This window comes from Misgurnus anguillicaudatus, chromosome 2 (assembly GCF_027580225.2).
Source record: "Misgurnus anguillicaudatus chromosome 2, ASM2758022v2, whole genome shotgun sequence".
NCBI classification, from domain to species: domain Eukaryota; kingdom Metazoa; phylum Chordata; class Actinopteri; order Cypriniformes; family Cobitidae; genus Misgurnus; species Misgurnus anguillicaudatus.
Window position 1 is genome coordinate 20,799,001 of NC_073338.2, and position 18,699 is coordinate 20,817,699.

At 36.1% G+C, this 18,699-nt stretch overlaps 1 protein-coding gene across 2 annotated transcripts in view; it reads right to left on the reverse strand.

The window, feature by feature from the left end:
• The window catches only part of slc6a9 (solute carrier family 6 member 9), a 62,850-nt gene that overhangs the window by 39,524 nt on the left and 4,627 nt on the right, over positions 1-18,699 (reverse strand). For both annotated transcript variants that reach the window (XM_055201803.2, XM_055201802.2), the window contains exon 2: positions 14,765-15,008. In XM_055201803.2, coding sequence (XP_055057778.1) covers positions 14,765-14,794 — 30 coding nt within the window. In that variant the 5' untranslated portion in view covers positions 14,795-15,008. The remainder of the gene's footprint in view (positions 1-14,764; positions 15,009-18,699) is intronic.

Consider the following 18,699-nt stretch of genomic DNA (forward strand, 5'->3'; position numbering starts at 1 on the left):
AAGGGTACTGCCACAGTGATAGCTACTGTAGTGACCATTTTTGACTTTTTTTGACAGTGTATGGATGAATAAATAAAAAAAGTTATAAGAAAGAAAGACGGATCTTATTTGAAGCTCTTGGCTTTAGACCCAGCTCAAAGTCTTGCTATTGGTGTTAAATGTTAAACATGACTTATGGCATGCTGCCTAATGCGTTTTTTATAAAGGTTTATAATTGTGGTGAGGCATTTGATAAGCAGACCGATGTTAGAGAGACACAGCACTGACATAAGTTTCATAACATAGAATGGACCACGCATCGTGACTACATGGATATGATATTACGATTCCACAGGTTTTGATTATTTTTTCTGTAAAACACACACCTTACCTGTCAAATGTCCTAAGATAACCACCAGAGCAATGTCTGTGGTAACTAGGGGTGTAACAATACATTGATATGGATCGATATATCGATTTTATTTGTAACGATCCGATGCATCGATGTCACACGTAAAAAAATAGTTTTGAGGTACCTTTATTTAGACACTCTCCCAATCCTCATTCCTTGACGTAACATCCATTTACGCAATTCCGGCAAAGCGCACATTTTTGTTTATTTTCATCTGCTAGCGTCAGCAAGTGAATGCGATGCAGCAACAAACTCCTCTCTCCTAAAAATGTTGATCAGTTGATTTTTTGGAAAGAAAATTTCTTAAAAGAGACCACTGCAGCACTTGTTTGACTATTAGATCTGATGTTGTGTGACAGATCAAATGCTTAAAGTTTAACAGCTTTATTTTTATATGATATTAAATTTTTTTAAAAACTAACTCAGTGCTTGTCACTATTGCACATTTTGGCACACAATACTTAAAGACTTTGACTGTTGCCATGATTTTATGTGACATTTTGATGTGACTCATCATTCATTTTTCTTTATTTTAAAAAAGGGTATATTTTTGTTAGTTTGTTGTTGTAAATAAGGCTGGGCGGTATGACGGTATATTCCGTTACCGCGGAATAAAATTTCAGACGTAACAGACTTTTCTATACCGTCTATTCCGCCGAATGCAAATAAGTGGGCGTGGCTAACTCTGCCCTCCCGCATGTTAGACTGAGTGTGACGGAGAAAAACATGTAAAATAATTCATAAAATAATTCATAAAAAATGGCCGGTCTCTCGCGTGCAAAGGTCTCTCTAGGCATGCGCAAGGAGCTGCGACTCCAAATAAAGAGTTCTTCTCGCACATAGGCTAATGCTAATAGTTGTAAAGTTTTCTGAACTTTAAGCAAGCTAAGACAAAACTCGCGTTTAAATCAGTGACACATGCACTGCTGGAGGGATGTAGTTTGACGCGCCATTTGCTTATACAAACATATTTGATCGAAAAGACGAGAAAGAGACGCAAATGTTAAAGGAACAGTATGTAGAATTGTGGCCAAAACTGGTATTGCAATAACAAAACTTGTGGCTAAAACTGGTACTGCAATCACAAAACTGGTGGCCAATACACAACATGACAACATAAACATCAGTCGAGGGCTGCAACTCCACTTTTTAAATGACAATATCCTGGCCGGACCACTGTTGTGAGTGATATAAGTATTTGAAATGAAAATGATTTCTTAATGTCTAGTGACATATCAGGGCCATTTTATGATTAATTGATATAAATTTCTTACATACTGTTCCTTTAAGGTAAGTGGTAAATGGCATCAGATCATATCACCTGTCATATTTATAATATCTAGAGCTTCGTCTCTCATATACAGGTGTTTATCCTGTCTGTAGGTTTTTGCATATATTTATACCTGTTCATTTTACATATTGCCTATTTTTATTGTACAATACAATGAAGGCATACTATAGCTTCAACAATAGTCTATAAAATTAATAACTCAATTATAAACAAGATTCTGTCTCATCAAGACTTAATCTGTTGTTACTTTCTGGGCATTTTCACTTTAACATTATTAACTTTATATTGCTCATACCGGGAAATATAGCGTTCCGTGAAATAGATTTTTGGTCATTCCGCCCACCCCTACTTGTAAATGTTTAAATTGGGACAGAGATTGTGCCATTTTCAAAGAGTTTAATTAAATGTTCATGTTATACATTTTGGTTGCATTTCTAAGTAAAGAAAGTTAGCTTAACCTTGACCAGGCACGTAATATAAAAATATGGATAAATTAATCGAAGTGGATCAAATCGTAATCATAATTGCGTCGAAAAAGTGTTTGATGTATCGGCAAAAATCGCACAGCTGGGGGAGAAAATCGATTTTGTATCTGTCCGGTTTACACCCCTAGTGGTAACCGTGCTCTAAGTCCTTTGAATTATTTAAAAAACAATGCACACCTGTGCTTTGCGTCATACCACATTTCCACCTTGGTTGTGCATTATTTACTAATAATTGAACGACCCATCATCAATTGTTCCTTACATATACACTACAAACTTAAATTTGACCCCTTAGATTTTTTTACCCCTTAGATTTTTTTGTAATTGTCTAACCATTAGTTTAAATGCTGGTTTAAGGTCAGAATACATGGTGGAGACCAGAAGTCAAAGGTGACTTAAAAATATGGGTTTCAAAGACTAATTTAAATGGTAAAATAACCATAACTATATAGTTAAAAATATATCATTTCAGATTTAAAATTAAAATATTACACCAGTGTTGTGAAACAAAATTTTCTGCACTACTGATTATTTTGTTCCGATTTAATTTTTTCACTAGTCTTGGACTTTTAGAGCTCCCTGTATATTCTCTTTATATAAAAATTACCAATCAATTAGTAACAATTTTAATATCCATTTTACAAAGGCAAATTATAGCCTTATAGGTCCCAAAGAAAACATCAGAATTTTAGATATCACCTAACAATTATTTTACTTTATTCTAAACTTCATAGATATTTTTTAAAACAGTCTTTGGGGTTAGGTAAAAGTTGAATATGCCTCCAAGTTATTGATGATGCTCTCTCAGCTGAGCATAAACTACATCTGGTCCGTCTGACCCTTTGGGCACACCTAGCATCACAAAGAGATGAGCATCTCTTTACACATAACTACACACAGGTCTTATGAAACAAGATTCATACTGCAAAATGACTTACTGTAGTTAGTCAAAGCCATAAACTATTACTAGAACTAAACACACATTGTTTAGATGTTAAGGGAGAATCTGTAACAATATAAGAGCAATAACCGACTAGACAACTTGTTATTATTTTGAATGTATGCTTTAGACTTTTGCACTTTTTTGGAGTGCCCGACACGAGCAATGCCATTTTGAAAACATATTTTGCACAATCCATATTTCAGATTTGATTTTGGCATGCACCATCTCACGATCCAACTTTCCTCCTTCCTCTCCAGCAATTGCCTGCACCCTACCTTCTGTCTTTATGCACATTGCACAAGTCTTTATGCATGAACACATCCATAAAACTGACATGAAGATGAAGTCAAATTTCAGAAAGCAATTTATTTCCACAGTCAATAATTTTGAGAATTTTGCTTCTACCTACAGACTAAATAAAATACATAGCTACATAAAGTTTATTGTCCACATGCCTTTTCCAGGGAGTTACACCAACTATATGCAACCATGAATATCTTGTTTACATGATACTTTCGACACTTACCCTTTAAAAACACACACACACGCACACGCACACACATACTATAGATATACACACGCATAGCTCCGGGCATCTTCTTGTGTCTGAGCCACGAGCCCGGCTGTAAGGGATTCTGACACAACCGGTCATTAGAGACTCCTCAGGGGCCCCAGCCAACCCCTATTAGTCAAGCAGCAGCACGGGGCCTCGCCTCCCATCACAAAAACATTCACTTCTAATGAGGATATGTATGCTCTATTTGCACTGCCCCATATCAATAGCATAATAGCAAGCAATGAGACCAAGAGAAACACAGCGGCACTGAAACAGAATAAACACATCAAAACAAAACTCATTAGAATGAAACAAAAGAAAGTGTGCACACTGGAATGGGGGGGAGGCTAAAATCTCCTAATTAGACACTCATCTCTATTACTCAGCTCTTATGAAAAGAAAGAAAATTTCATAGAGAGAAAAACTATGAGCTCAGATGCAAAAGCCGCTAATGCCACATCTGTCAAAAATGAGATGATATTATTAACCAAATGCTTTCGGCACATATTAGGGGCCCTATTTTAACGATCTAAGCACATGGTCTAAAGCGAACAACACACAGTGGTGTGTCCTAATCCACTTTTGCTAATTTAATGACAGAAAAAATGGTTTGTACGCCTAGCGCACAGTCTAAAAGGGTTGTTCCTATTCTCGTAATGAGTAATGGGTGTGTTTTGCCCCTTCTAACGTCTCGTAATCGGTCCTCATTTATGTCCAAGAGACTCAATAATAATCTTTTACATTTTAATCCTTTCAATTTTATATTTAAAATTGTTTATGTGCTGCTGTGCATCCATGTGTGTGATAAGCAAACTCGTGTTGTCGCCTTGTTTATATGCGCATATTACTAATGTGCTTTTTAAATAACAAAAACAACACTGCACCACTGACTTCAGACTTTACACCAGGTTTTGGTTGGTCAATGGCATAGTCTTTTAGTTGCCTCAAAATAGCAACACACCAGCAATGCACCTGAAACACCTCGTTTTCAGGCCAGCATGCCCATGTGTGCACAAAAAGGTGCACATTTTTGCTATTTAAACAATGTAACCCTGTAACCCTGGACTTGAAAAAGATAAATGCGCCGAACTGAAACTAGCAAAAAACACTTGCGTCACGCATTGTGTATGATAAGGCCCTATATATTCATTAAATACTATCACTTCAAATTTGCTTAATCCCAGCCTCAGGCCATTCAGAAATAAAGGTTAGTAAGCAGAATCCGTTAAACGCCTCATACATTTTTCAGCAAAGTCCTCAAAGTGTACAGAAGATGAATGACCGTGGATCACATTCAAACTTGGGTCACTTGTGAATACTAGGGCTGGGACAATTAATCACCATTAATACTAATAATGTCTGCCTGATATAGAATCTGAATAGCAAAGGTGATATTACGCACAGCTCTTTCGTGTATTATAGCTCTTTGATTAGTAAGAAGTCCTTATCGATCTGAAATCAATGAGTGAGTCGTTTATAACATGTATTTAAAAAAGCAACACTCGTCAAACATAATCATTATAAATATTCTTATCATGAAAATACCTGAAAAGGTCTGATGAGCAGTATGAATACACTTATAGGCATTTTGTAAATTGTACTTTTTCTGTGACGCATATTTAGTTTCTGCACGAGAGTGCCCTCTGGCTTTTGGATCTAGCAGCATTCACCATAATTCATTGAGAACCATAGCAAGCAGAATCGCAGAATTTGTCGCCTCAGCCCTAGTGAGTACATGGACCTGAATACAAACCGAATGTGGCTGCACAGCCAAACTAATGGGAATTCTGACTTTATTATTTGCAATGTTTGTAGTTGCACCTCATTTTGCAAATGTTTACTAATCTATGGGCTCTATCATACACCCGGTGCAATGCAGCGCAATGCGCAACGCAAGTGTTTTTTTGCCAGTTTCAACCTGGTGCAATTATCATTTTCACGTTTAGCGCCACATTGTTTAAATAGCAAATGCATTTGCGCCCAATTTTGCGGCCATGGTGTTTGGACAGTGGGTTCAGACACGCACTTTTACACTGTGCGGCGTGCGCTTTAGACCATGCGCTTAGATCTTTAAAATAGGGCCCCATGTCTTGCCCAAAGAAGTGAAATTTTCTGGAAGTTTTTGTCAAAAGCTTGCATGCACTTAGAGGGTTTTGCTGCGAAAGACAGTCAAATTTGTTAAAGACCAATAAAATGACATATGTACAAAAATAAGGAATTTCAATTACTGGCCAATAACCTTTTTTATTTACATTAAAGTGAAATTACTGAACCCTGAACATAAGAGTCTGATTTAAAAAGAATAATAATTTACAAGAAAACATGCCAGACACACTAAGGGTTTTGCATCTGAGCTCTTCAAATATTAGCATGAAAATAATAACAGTAATTTAAGAACAGGTGGTAACAGCTTACATGAAAAAACACTATAACATACTACAATATAGTATTTATTATAGCAAACTGTAGTAAAATGTCTAGGTACTACAGTGTTTTATAACCTTACCTAAGTAGTGTTTCCATTTACTATAGCTTATACTAGGGAGTACTATAGTAATTCTACTATTATGTATGCAATAATATACTATTGTACAGTATACTACAATTTACTGGTTTCATTGCCTAAACACTCAACAACATCCAATGAATTTTCCACTGAAAGTAATTAACAGTACAGTAACTGAAACAATCCCTCAGGAGGACCATCAAGGGGTTAAATGCCTTGAGCACAATGAGGAAAAAGCCGAATTTTAAGCTCAGTAACTGCAGTTATGCATCACCCCTACTTAAGAAAGCACCCTGTGATCAGCAAGCTAAACCTTTAACCTTCAGGCTACCAGCAAGCCATCCATTTTACAACCTTCCTTTCATTCCCGACACAACTACAGTATTAAACCCAACTCTAAGAAGAACAGAGTTAAACTGCACTAGAGCAGCAGAGGCTGCCATCAATTCAGAGACGCGTGGGTCATGAAGCTCACGACCAGGGTTAATTCACTATCCCCTTAGTGTAACCTTAAAATAGGAAAGTAACACAAGTGGTTTCCAGATTCACCAGGGAGCTTCGGTGAGTGTAGTTTCCAGCAAAAGCCCTTAAGCAGGTGTTTCCCATTCAGAGCACGTTCCTTCTATTGACAAGCAGAACAAGAGGGCCTCAGTAAGGGCTAAAATACTACTGCTGACTGAAAACGTCACTTTTTCAAACTTAGTGCCGGCTTTGATGAGCCGTCTCCTTCCGGAACTCTTTTTTCCCTATTTACAATCTGGAGTGGTATGTCCAACACACAAAAACAACTCTAAGCAAACACACACATACACACAAAACAGAGGACCATGGTTTTAGACAATCAACTCATGGGCATGATTTTTACCCCCTGCACAAGCCAGTGGAAAGACTGTATGGTTTGCATCCCATCATAGATTTCCTGATAATGTCTACAGTAAAATAGGAAACATCATTTTTGAGTCAGATTCTATGAACTATGTAGTTATGCATCTTTGGTGATGGTCTTGCTAAATTTGGTTTTATATTATCAGGAATGAAGCAAAACAAAACTGAACAAGCAAGCAATCAGTGTTTGCATTTTCTTATTTTATTCATTCTTTAAAATGTATTTACACTTTGTTCATGCTTCATTTGTTGAAACGAAACAAATAAGTTATTTTGGTTAAACTTGGGAAATTGAAATGTGCCTTTAATAGGGTTAACAAATCTAAAAATACTTCACAGGTGTGCGTTTGCTGAAAAATAATGCACACCTTTAGAACGTTTGTCAACCAATCCGAATGAAGCATTTAACAGCCTCATAGTATAATAATTTATTAATTTGTTAGAGTTAAATTTAAATGTATATTTCTGCACTGTGCAGATGCTTTTATTTAAAGTAATTCACAATGCATTATAAGTAAATCTATGCATTTAATCAAGCGTGCTCCCTGGGATCGAACCAAAAACCTTTCCATTGCAACGCAATGCTTTCTGCTGAGCTACAGGAACATTTTGCATAACAAGTGGAAAATGTCATTTAAAATACAGGAAGAAATAATAATTACAATAAATAAAAATGGCTTTTAAAACATGTAAAACCATTTTAAGGTAAAAAGTACACACACAAAAAAGTTAGCAAATCAGCTAGATGCAGTGTGATTTGATGTGTGTTACAGAATTAAGAAACATCTCCAAAAGTAAAACCCAAGCTTACAAAAAGGGAAGCTGAGCAGCATTAGTAGAATTAAAATGAGTATTGGGATAAACAGAAAGTGAAAACTCATAAATCTGAAACAGGAACTGATCAATTCAAAACATCCCAATAGGGCTGTCACAATAACCACAATCCAGTATTACCGCACTACTGACAAGCCAACCGCATGGATGACAAGCAACCGCAACAACCACAATTTTCACATTAAATTGTGTTTTACACATCATACATGTATAATAAAGGCCAAATAAATTGTCCAAAGTTTAGGGCCATTCACATTATAACAATGACTAAAACTTTTTTTTAAGTTGCCAGCCAGTGGCAGCATTTTTCATAATTTTCTCAAAAGTTTAATGCTTCCAGAAAATGAAATTAGTTCTCTTTTTATCACCTCTAAAATATGGATAGGTTTTTTCGAAAACACAAAATTTTGATGCAGAGCAATCTTCAAAACTTGGACATACAGCTGTTTGCCTGCGATACTTCCGGTTTTATAAGTTGCGGAAGAGCGCCGCCCTGGTGGTAAATAGTGGTATTGCGAAAAGCAGGAAATACTCGTCATTGGCAGGGAAGCGTTTTCTCGTAATTGACAAGTTAACTCGTCAATGGCGGGGAAAGAGTTAAAGAGAATAGCGGAGTTCACACCACAACTATAACAATAAATATACATGGAACGATATCGTTGGGATCTAACTGATGAACGATAAACAATTGACAGCCAATCAAATTTTTTTTAACTTCAAGTGTATGCACATTTGAAACGACAGATGACACCGTTAAATAAGCTCATTGCTGAGGTCTAGTATACAGTAACATAAAATTACCTCAGGTATACAGCACTGATGCAGTTGCTGTAAAAGGTAAGATATTAGATTACACAAACTACTAGATTCACTGTTAAGAGTTACGCAAACACGACGTGTCGTGGACATCTGCCGGTTATAGCCGCTGTGTAAATGCAACAAGAACAGCACATTTATACATTTATAGACACATGAACAATTACAAGCGTTTTAGTGAAGGAAATATGCAGTATTTACCATTAAAGGTAAATTATTTGCGCGAGTACTCTGCCTCACGATCGAATTAGCATAAAGTTATTGTTTGGTATTGTGAACGCTAATATAGTTATCGTTAAGAGTTTATGTTACAGTTATCGTTATAATGTGAAGTGGACACAAATATAGTTATCGTTAGAGTTTACATTACAGTACCGTTATAATGTGAAATGGACTCTAATATAGTTATCGTTAGAGTTTACGTTATAATGTGAATCGACCTCTAGGACAGTAATTTGTTTTTCGTTAATTTTTCAATTCAAAATGTAATACTAGGCTATTATTATATTTTGTTAAATCATACACTGAATGTGTGAAAAGCCTTGAGCACGCAAAGTAAAACTGAGATGACAGAATTTGCGATGTCTAAAGTTGAAAATTACTTTATTTTAACTGATCAGCACAAATACAAAGCATTATAATACAACTGTTTGCTTAGCGACATAAAAACGCTTTAAATAAAAACCTTTAAAGGTTTAATCTTGCAATCAATGAAAAGTCGGTGGCTTTACTGTTAACTGACTGAATGCTTCACTTTCACCTGGACATTTAGATATGCAAGGTTTTCATCAACAATATCTGCATGAAACATTATAAAACTGATTATGATTGATTATCTGCCGACTAATCTGTTTCTGCACGTTATTATGGGGAGTCTGCTTTTTTAACGGCTTGTTCGCTCTGCGCGAGCTAAACGTTTTTGTTCTGTACTTTTTTAATTGCATATATTTCTATATACTTTCGACCAAAGAACACACAGAATATAATGTAAGTTGTTATGGATAGCATTTAAGCTTGCTCTGAAATGATGACAAAATCTAAATGACTACAAATAATCACTTCGACTTTATTTAGCCTAAATAATGATCCATTCGTTTTCATACACATTCATTTATCTACTAATATATTATTAAAAATGCCCTTTATTAATATGCTTCGCCTTCTGTATTTTTTTAATAGTTTTTTACATTTAAAGGTGCCCAAATACAGGCAAATTTTAATTTCACTAATTTACTAATAAAGAGGACAGTTTTTATCACCAGCTCCCTTAACCCACTGAATCACTCTTGTCATGTCTACTATTACAAATCAACATAAAATGGGACGGTTTCTCAGACAGGGTTTAGAATAATCCAATACTAGGTCTTAGTTATATTACGACATTTAAGCAGTTTTTACAAACATGGCTTCAAAAAAATGTCAATGCAAATTTTTTTTTAAATTAAAACAGCTCAAACATGCAATTTAGTCTGGGACTAGGATAAGCCCAGTCTGGGAAGCCGCCCCCAAATGCTCTTACTCTCCATTATGCTTTAACAGTGATTTCAATGCCTTGCTCGTAACTTCTCGTAAGCAAATGCTTACTTTGTACAGCAGGAAGCAATGCAGTGAATCTTAATCCGAGACTATGCTGGGTCAGACGTGCTAGGGAAAAGTCTGGCAAAGGCATTGTAGGGGGCAACATAGAGACATATTTATGGACCTTCGCCTGAAAACAACTTCCTGCCCCATTCCTTTCGTGTGTATGAGGTAGAGAGAGTCTGTGACGTCCGCCTGGTCCAACGGCTTTAGGGACACAGAAGAGCAATTTCCAACGCTTGGATTAACCTGAAACTTCCACGATTATCCCCCACTCACACTCCCTCCTGCCATAATTTGTCTGGAAGGGCCCCAGCTGCTAATTCTTTATAAATAGCGTGTAGCTCAGATCTCCTCCGGGGAGAATGGGGCTCAGAGGAATCGCTTGGGCACAAATCAAGCTGGAAAAAGCACACAAAATACACATTTCAACCAACATATGGGACCATCGCAAAGGATGACATTTAAGCACATGTGACTTTGATTCGCCTCACGTGGATTTAACTGTTAGCCATTTAAAAAAGTGACAACAGGCTGTGGTCAGGCTGCTACCAAGCTGTGGTTAGGTTAAAACACACGAAAGGCAAAAAGTTGGTTTTAGTTTCACTTGCAAAACACATGCAGTTGAAATGGCTACAAGGGCCTGTATTGGGGCCATTCGTGTTTTTGCAAAACTTTCTGTAAAAGGGCAAAGACACTGAATAACAAAACATCAGTTTACGTGTCGCCTGTGCGGTAAAGGTCTTTTCTTTCAGCACACAAAGCAAAGCAGTACAAAGCAGCAGAGGCTCTGTGACTCTCCAGTGAAACTTCCTGTCAAGGGTACATGAGAGGCACACAGTGAGCACCCTCGCAGCAAAATAAGAAGTCATTTTATAAAAAACCACATATTCTTTACGGGCATTTTCATTACTTATTTCTATTTGATATAGTACAAAAAGAGAAAGTAACCCCTGTTGGTCGATTCACCTACTTGTTTTCAAAGACAAAATACACATTCAAAAACGATTTGTAAAGCATGGTGCTAAAACCACTTATAGGTTCGAATGTCAGGGAACACAAACTGAAAATTTTAAACTTTGAATAAAAATATGCCAAATGCATTAATAAAAGAAAGTTTAAGAAAAATAATAGATACTATGCCTGATTCAAACATTTGATTTTATGTGCATTTTATGCCTTTATTATGCATTTCCATGCACTTCATTTTATACATGAATTGGTAAACACAAGAGCAAGGGTTGGGCTGCTGTGAACTTTCAACATGGAGAGTTTCAAATGATAAATAATAGGTCAAGGGGCTGTGGAGAAACCCTGAGAACCGCAGACCCCCATCCCATGTCTGTTTCTTCACGGGGGGAGCAGGTCGGGTTCAAGCGGAGCAAATTACCTAAATATGAGCTGAAAAGGCTTTGAGGAACTTCTATTCATGCCATACAAATAATATTAATAAAAAAGATAGACGAGAAGATTTAGGAACCCGGGTGGGTGGAACAGAGCAATAAAGTGCAGTCCATAACTTCAGCTCGCGAGGAGGAAAAAGTGTCTCTCTCTTGGTCTGTATTTTTGTTTAGCCTGAGTAGAATAGGGGTACCTCTAAATATAAAAGCGAGAGGAAGAAACAGAAAAAGTAAATTTTCAGCCTGAGTGGTTACTTCAAATGAAATCTAAAGCTAGAGACTCAATAGGGCCTTTTGGAGAAGGGGAGTGTTTTTAAAGGAATCGCAGCAGTGGACGTGTTTGGCATTTGGTGGCCCCTTGTCCTCCAATTGTGCGTACTCCACGGTGCCTGCCTCCTCTCTCTGTGAGCTTGGTACGCTCTGAGACAGTAAGGTCCGTGGCTCAAATAATATAGGCAGAAATCACGAATTTCCCTTCGCTCGACCACATCTGTTCTTATGGCCCTGAAGGTGCTACGGTTGCACAGCTACAGAAATGCGAATGCTGTAGCTAATGTGAGCTCAATATGTTCCTTACATAAGTTTCCTTAGTATGGCCTTGAAGTTGATGCTCATTACCTAAAAATCTGACTTTTTTAGAAACAAAGCGAAAACAATAAAATCGCTTCACGTTGAAAATTATGTCATTGAAAATAAAATAAAAAAGTGGAATTTCGTCTTTTCCAAACACTAATGAGAAAATTAGTTCAGGTTTTACAAAATATTTATTTTCTTTTTTTTCCCTCTGCTTACTACATCATAATGCGGCAAAGGTCAAACTTTATTCTGCATTTGAATTGTGTTATTCAATTCTTGTGTGTTTCACATGAATGACATGAAGCAATTTTCTCACGTTCATTATTTGATCAGTGCTTAGCAGTGTTAGTGCACGCAAAATAAAGTCCAGCAATAGCCCAGCATTCGAGCAAACACAGCCTGACCGATCCAAAACCAATCCTAAAATTAGTTTTCACTTAATTTTCACTTCAAAGAAAGCAGAAGACATTAACAACCCCTGGGAAAGTTTGGAGAGCTGCCAGCAGGACAGCGAGTACAAAACGGGAACACCTCAAAAGGTCATCAGAGTTAACGCTTGAGATGTCAGACGGTAAGAAACAGTTAAGTCTTTTCATGTCATTTTAATCGACTCTAATTATGTTTTGGGTTACCGCAGCTTTACAGTACTGTCACTGTGACAATGTCAATAGTCAGAGAGTAACAATAGGCTTTACGCCGTTGATATCTCATTGTCAACACGTCAGGATATTCTTAAAGCTGAACAGCGTCTGTCGGATACAAAGAAGTTTTTTTTAAGTATTGGCACAAGCTTGTAAGCCTTCTGAAAGCATTTGCTAAAGGAACGTTCAAGGGCTTGCATTCACTAGGCCAGATATTGTACATTAAGCAAAACGATGTGTGTTTAATGAGGTGTCACTCATCCAATCAGGACCAGCCGTTCGGAGTGATGAGTAAACAAATGTGCCAATCAAAACTCACTTTCCTATCTTAAGTGCCAAACCTATGAAACGAAGGGCAAAACACTGCTTTAAAAACTTAGTTAAACTTACCTTAACATGACATGACAGAAACATTATACTCAAAATGTTTGTAATATTGCCATTCACACATATTTACATGTACTTAGGAGAGTATCAAGCTACAATTACAGGACACAGCACAACAACAGACAGAATTTTGTAGTCCTCTATTAAATACTGTTATGGTTAAACCTAAAATTTACCTCAACGTACAGCCTCAAATATAAGAAACGCTACCATAACATTCCTGTAAACATTCTCATTTGATTTCGCATTTTATAAGTCCGAATGAAGAAGCGGTTTAAGATGTCAAAACGTTATTTCTGCAAAGTGGGTGTATTACAGGATGGCTCAGGACCAGGAACACACTTTCCACTTAAAGACACAAAAGAAAGTACAGCATTACTCAACCCGAACAAAGGCAAACAGTCCAGCCTTGCACCTGCTCCACAAAAAACACTGGCACTTTGGACAGTGTACTGCTCTTCATGAAATTTACATTTAGTAAGAATAAATAAATTTATATATATATATATATATATATATATATATATATATATATATATGCTAAATCCTTTTGATAAACAATATCAGTAATCATTATTTAAGAGGCATCTTAATGGAGCATCATAAATATTTGCAAGATGCCACACACCCCTGACCATTACTCTTGCACTATTTTTCCTATCAGCATGTGACTGCAAAAGTCCCTTGCAAAAGTCTCGTCAAACAATGAGGTCAGATGTGTGTTGACACTGGCAGATGTGTCGTGCCCTCAGTGCAGCAATAGTTAACAAACTGAGCCGTCGGGCCTTTCAATTTCTTACTCGTCGGCAGATAAGTTCAAATTGCTTTAAAATCACTGGAGAATAAGTTTTAATTATAATAACCCATTACTGAAACGGTGGATTGTAACACAGCGCAATTTGGCTTTTGCGTACTAATGTGAAGTTTAATAAAAGAATTGCAAAACATCGTCCTTTTCTTTCCTCTAAATCGTCCCATATCCTCTATTAAATGTCCTTTAATTATTAGTTGTAGATATGTATAAGCTTTTAGTACATTTTGTACTAATTTTCTAAAAGGTCTGTAATAATAAAAGATTAGCAAAAAGGCCTTTTTAAGTATAAAAGACTTTAATCTATAATAACTTCTTTAGTTGAACTCGTTGAACTCTTGCAAGAATTTCTAATGGACAAAGACCAAACAGCTTAGTGTAAAAACTAATACAAAACAATTCATTCTTTTCGCCAAACTTCGAAAGGTTAATCTGCTAAAAAGTGAGTTCGACGTTTAGAACTGTGGCCTGACCCACAACATTATGACGTGCTTAGGTTCAACATTTATTTTGAGTACACACTTGTGGCTTTCCATTAAAGACCACATTTCAGGTCATATATGTTAAAATGAAATTGACATATTAAACAAAATTTAAATGATGAAAAGAGGTTAGGTTAACCTATAAATATAAGCGTTACAAAATTAAAGTCTAGGTGACTTACCAAAATGCCAGAAAATTGTTTTTCCTCCATGCTTCTGAAGCAAGGATGCCCGTCCCCGGCCGCAGGATCTCTGTGAACTCCGGGACTCGTTTTCGGCTTTTGGGGTATCAGAGTTTCAGTCTCTGCTGTGCTCCACAATCACTTTTCTCTCTGCTAGCTCGGTCGCTTGCTGGTCTGCGATGTTTGGCTGAGGTGGCGTCCCCGCTTTGTGTTAATTCTGCGTTAATCCAGGAACTTTTCTATGCTGTGAAAGGGACATGTGACAAGAAGAAGGAGGAGGGTGGAAGATGGGGGAAAGCAACTATTAGCTCCCAACTGTGTTGTTCTCTCTCTACAACAATCATTTCATAACTGCCAATAAGCCATACAGTATAGCAACAGTGGTCATGTGCTGGACTTTACAAGGAGTTTACGCAAGACTGCAGTGTGATATTCCAAATTTAATTACAAAAAAAATGATGTAGATGATGCTTAGTCATTTATACTATAAATAAGCACAAACGAATACAATTTAGAATAGCACAATGATTTACCAGATTAATCTATAGTCTACTTTAGATTATAACGTAAACAGCGTTTTAAAGTCTACCTTAGATTGATTTAATTGTGAGACAACTTCTCACATTTTTGGAGTTATTGTCCCTGTAATTTGATCCTTTTTAAACAAAAAGCTCAGAATTAGTCCAGAAGCACATGGACATTTAAATGTTTAGACATACCCATTTTAAGATCATTTGTTCTTAACATCTGCTTTAGAGGTCACATTTGTAATACTGTGATTAAACTATTAAAACGCCACTTCATTATCAAAGGCATACTGTTTGTAAAGCAGGGCCAAGACTCAAGCGGCACTTTACTAACCACTCATATGTTGTCTTGACTCGCTCGTCCTGACATGAGCCAATGGTCTCTTACAATAGATGTTTTCCTCTCTTTTGTAAGTCACGTTGGAAGAAAACATAAGCAATAACATAGAGTAACACCTAATTTCTCATCCTGTAGTTATCATTTATACTCATGACTAAAAGGAGCAATACTATCTTTATCACATTTTATGTAAAGGACAAAATTATTATCTTAAAACTCAAATTTACATTTAGATTTATGCACTTGTTTTTTATCCAAAGAGCCTTACAGTTCATTAAAAGGTATATATTTTAATCAGTATGTCTGCTCCTTGGGTTCATATGCATGATTTTCTGCGCTATTAAAGGGATAGTTCACTTTAAAATGAATATTCTGTCATAATTTACTCATCCTCATGTTGTTTTAAACCTGTATGAATTTCTTTTCTTTTTTTTTTTGATGAACACAAAAGAAGATTTTGAGAAATGATGATAAACACACAGCAGTAAGTGACCATAGACTTCCATAGTCGGAATAAAAAATATGATGGAATTTAATTAGGGATGCACCGATACTGATAGTGGTATCGGCGGGTATCGGCCTCCATACCACATTTTCTAAAGTACTCGTTAAAAGTCCCCCGATACCGGGGATCGATACCACGGTCTGAGAAATGTCTATGTTTGAGCGGCATGTAAGGGGTTAATGCCTCGTGTTGTCCAAGGAGGCAGAGTTTACAACAAACTGGAAAACTAGTCCCTTGTTTTTTGGTTAAATTATATGACTAAAGCTGTTACATGTACATTTAAATCATGTTTTTTTATTAAGTACTCAGTATCGGCAAGTACTGAAATGCAAGTACTCATACTCGTATTCCAAAAAAGTGGTATCGGTGCATCTCTAAATTTAATGGGTACCGTTAACTGTGTGCTTACCATCATTTCTCAAAATATATATTTTTTTGTGTTGATCAGAAAAAAGAAATTCATACAGGTTTAAAACAACATGAGGATGAGTAAATGATGACAGAATTTTCATTTTAAAGTGAACTATCCCTTTAACGCAACACTACCACTAAGGACACAGATACATCAAACAGAATTATTATTATGAATTTTTGTCAATGAGAACCTTAAATTCTCCCAGCAACTATTTCATTTATCAAACCCAAAAAATATACTAGACTGGCCCCAAGGGCAAAAGAAAGTATAGACAAAACTAGGTTAAGAGGCAAGCAAACTATCACTTATTTCCACAACCTTCACAAAAAATATTTTTATTTATAAAAAGCAGAAAGATAAGCCATAAGGTTACCTGTGAGCATACAATCACTCTACACTTAAACTATCTCTTATATGTATGTGTTGTATCTTGTGCCACACAAAACATGTGCCCTTTCCTGTATAAAAGGTATTTAAATCGCGCATCCGTGTTTACTTTCACTTTCGCGATCGTGCAAAGCCGTGAACCATACAGGAAGCAAGCAGTACTGATCTGTCATTGACGATCTGGATCTGTTGCGCAAAAATTTCCTCCAACATCGTCCTGACAGTCAATACTATACTCACGTAAAAAAATCAATTAAAGTAATATAGATTGCATGTGCAGTGAAGAGAATTGCGAAAAAGGCTGCAGTATGTGACTCGCTCTTAAAGCGACTAGAAACCCCTTTTTTTTCTGATAGGAAAATTATCCAAACTGTGAGTTTTGTGACCCATTGAAACACTATTAAATGATGAGTATATATAACAGTTGGCTTGCATGGAAATCCAGATTTTTTGTTTTTTAAAAAACAAGAATAGCAGAGCAAACATTGTGGTCAGTGGCCTTATAGGCTTTGTATTGGCAAAATTCAGGCCGTGGTGAAAACGAATTGAGGAACCCTGTGCTATGCCCACAAATATTTGTATTGATGATTGTAATCTGATTATTTTATGTGTTATTTGTGTTATTTCAGAGATTTTTTGCCTCAATATTCTACATTAAATGTAATGTCTTTTTTTAACGGGCTACTTGCATTCAATTCGGGCTACCAAAAACTGAAGAGTTCCTGCCAAAGGGATTTTGAAATTTTGCGAGCCCTGGACTGTGTTCAAGTTGAACCAATAATTTTATATTAAAATGCTGCGCTGTTATCTTCTTATATAGGGGTCAACATGGTGTAGCTTCAAAAAGCACCTCCATCCATCATTAAAGTTATGAAAAAGATCCCAGTGTGTAACCCTCTAAGTGCATCTGACATGTTTTCTTCACTCTAAAAACAAACGGTGCTATATGGGTGATTCTCACGAAACCATTGAAACACCACGGCACTAATGATTTTAGCTTTAAAATGTGTAATATAGTAACATTAAAAAGCATCAGAATTAACACAATACTGTGTTCTACCTTGCACAATGTGTGATTTCAACATAAGAATTTATAATTGTAAATTTGATCTCATTTTCTGCTGAAATTCTCATTACCGCAATGTGTCCGGCTGTGTTTGAACATGCGTTATGTTGTAATTTAATCAAATTAACACAAAAATATTAAGAAAAAAAATAAATGGATGTTTTGCTAGACCACTTTAGATGACAGAAAAAATATTTACTGAATATTCATGTATAATAATAATGAAGAAAAATTAGGAAAATGATGTGTCCATGCCTGATGTTCTCATCCTCCGCAACACTTTTTGAGAACAGTTTAAGCACACATACAGAATTTTAATAAAGTTTGATTTTGAGTGACCAAGCACATGGACCAGTTACTTCAAGATGGCTACCAGGTAAGATCATTTTTTTACAGTTAATTTGAAATATTGTCTTGTCAGAATGCTTACACGACATTTTGATTATCATTACCGCAACAGATGCTTATTAAATGTTAATTTAATTAATAGAAGCATAATACTTTGATTTTAAATGCATGTGCAGAATCTCCAAATTATGTTCTTTCAGGTTTGTCATGTCATTTTGAAAATATGTCAGTGTTGATGTTTTCTGACTGTTGCGGTAATGAGATTTTTTAGGACTAATTTTTTAAATTATGTTACAAAAAGTGTTAAATGATAAGTAAAAGTTTTTAAATTAATGTTCCCATTTACT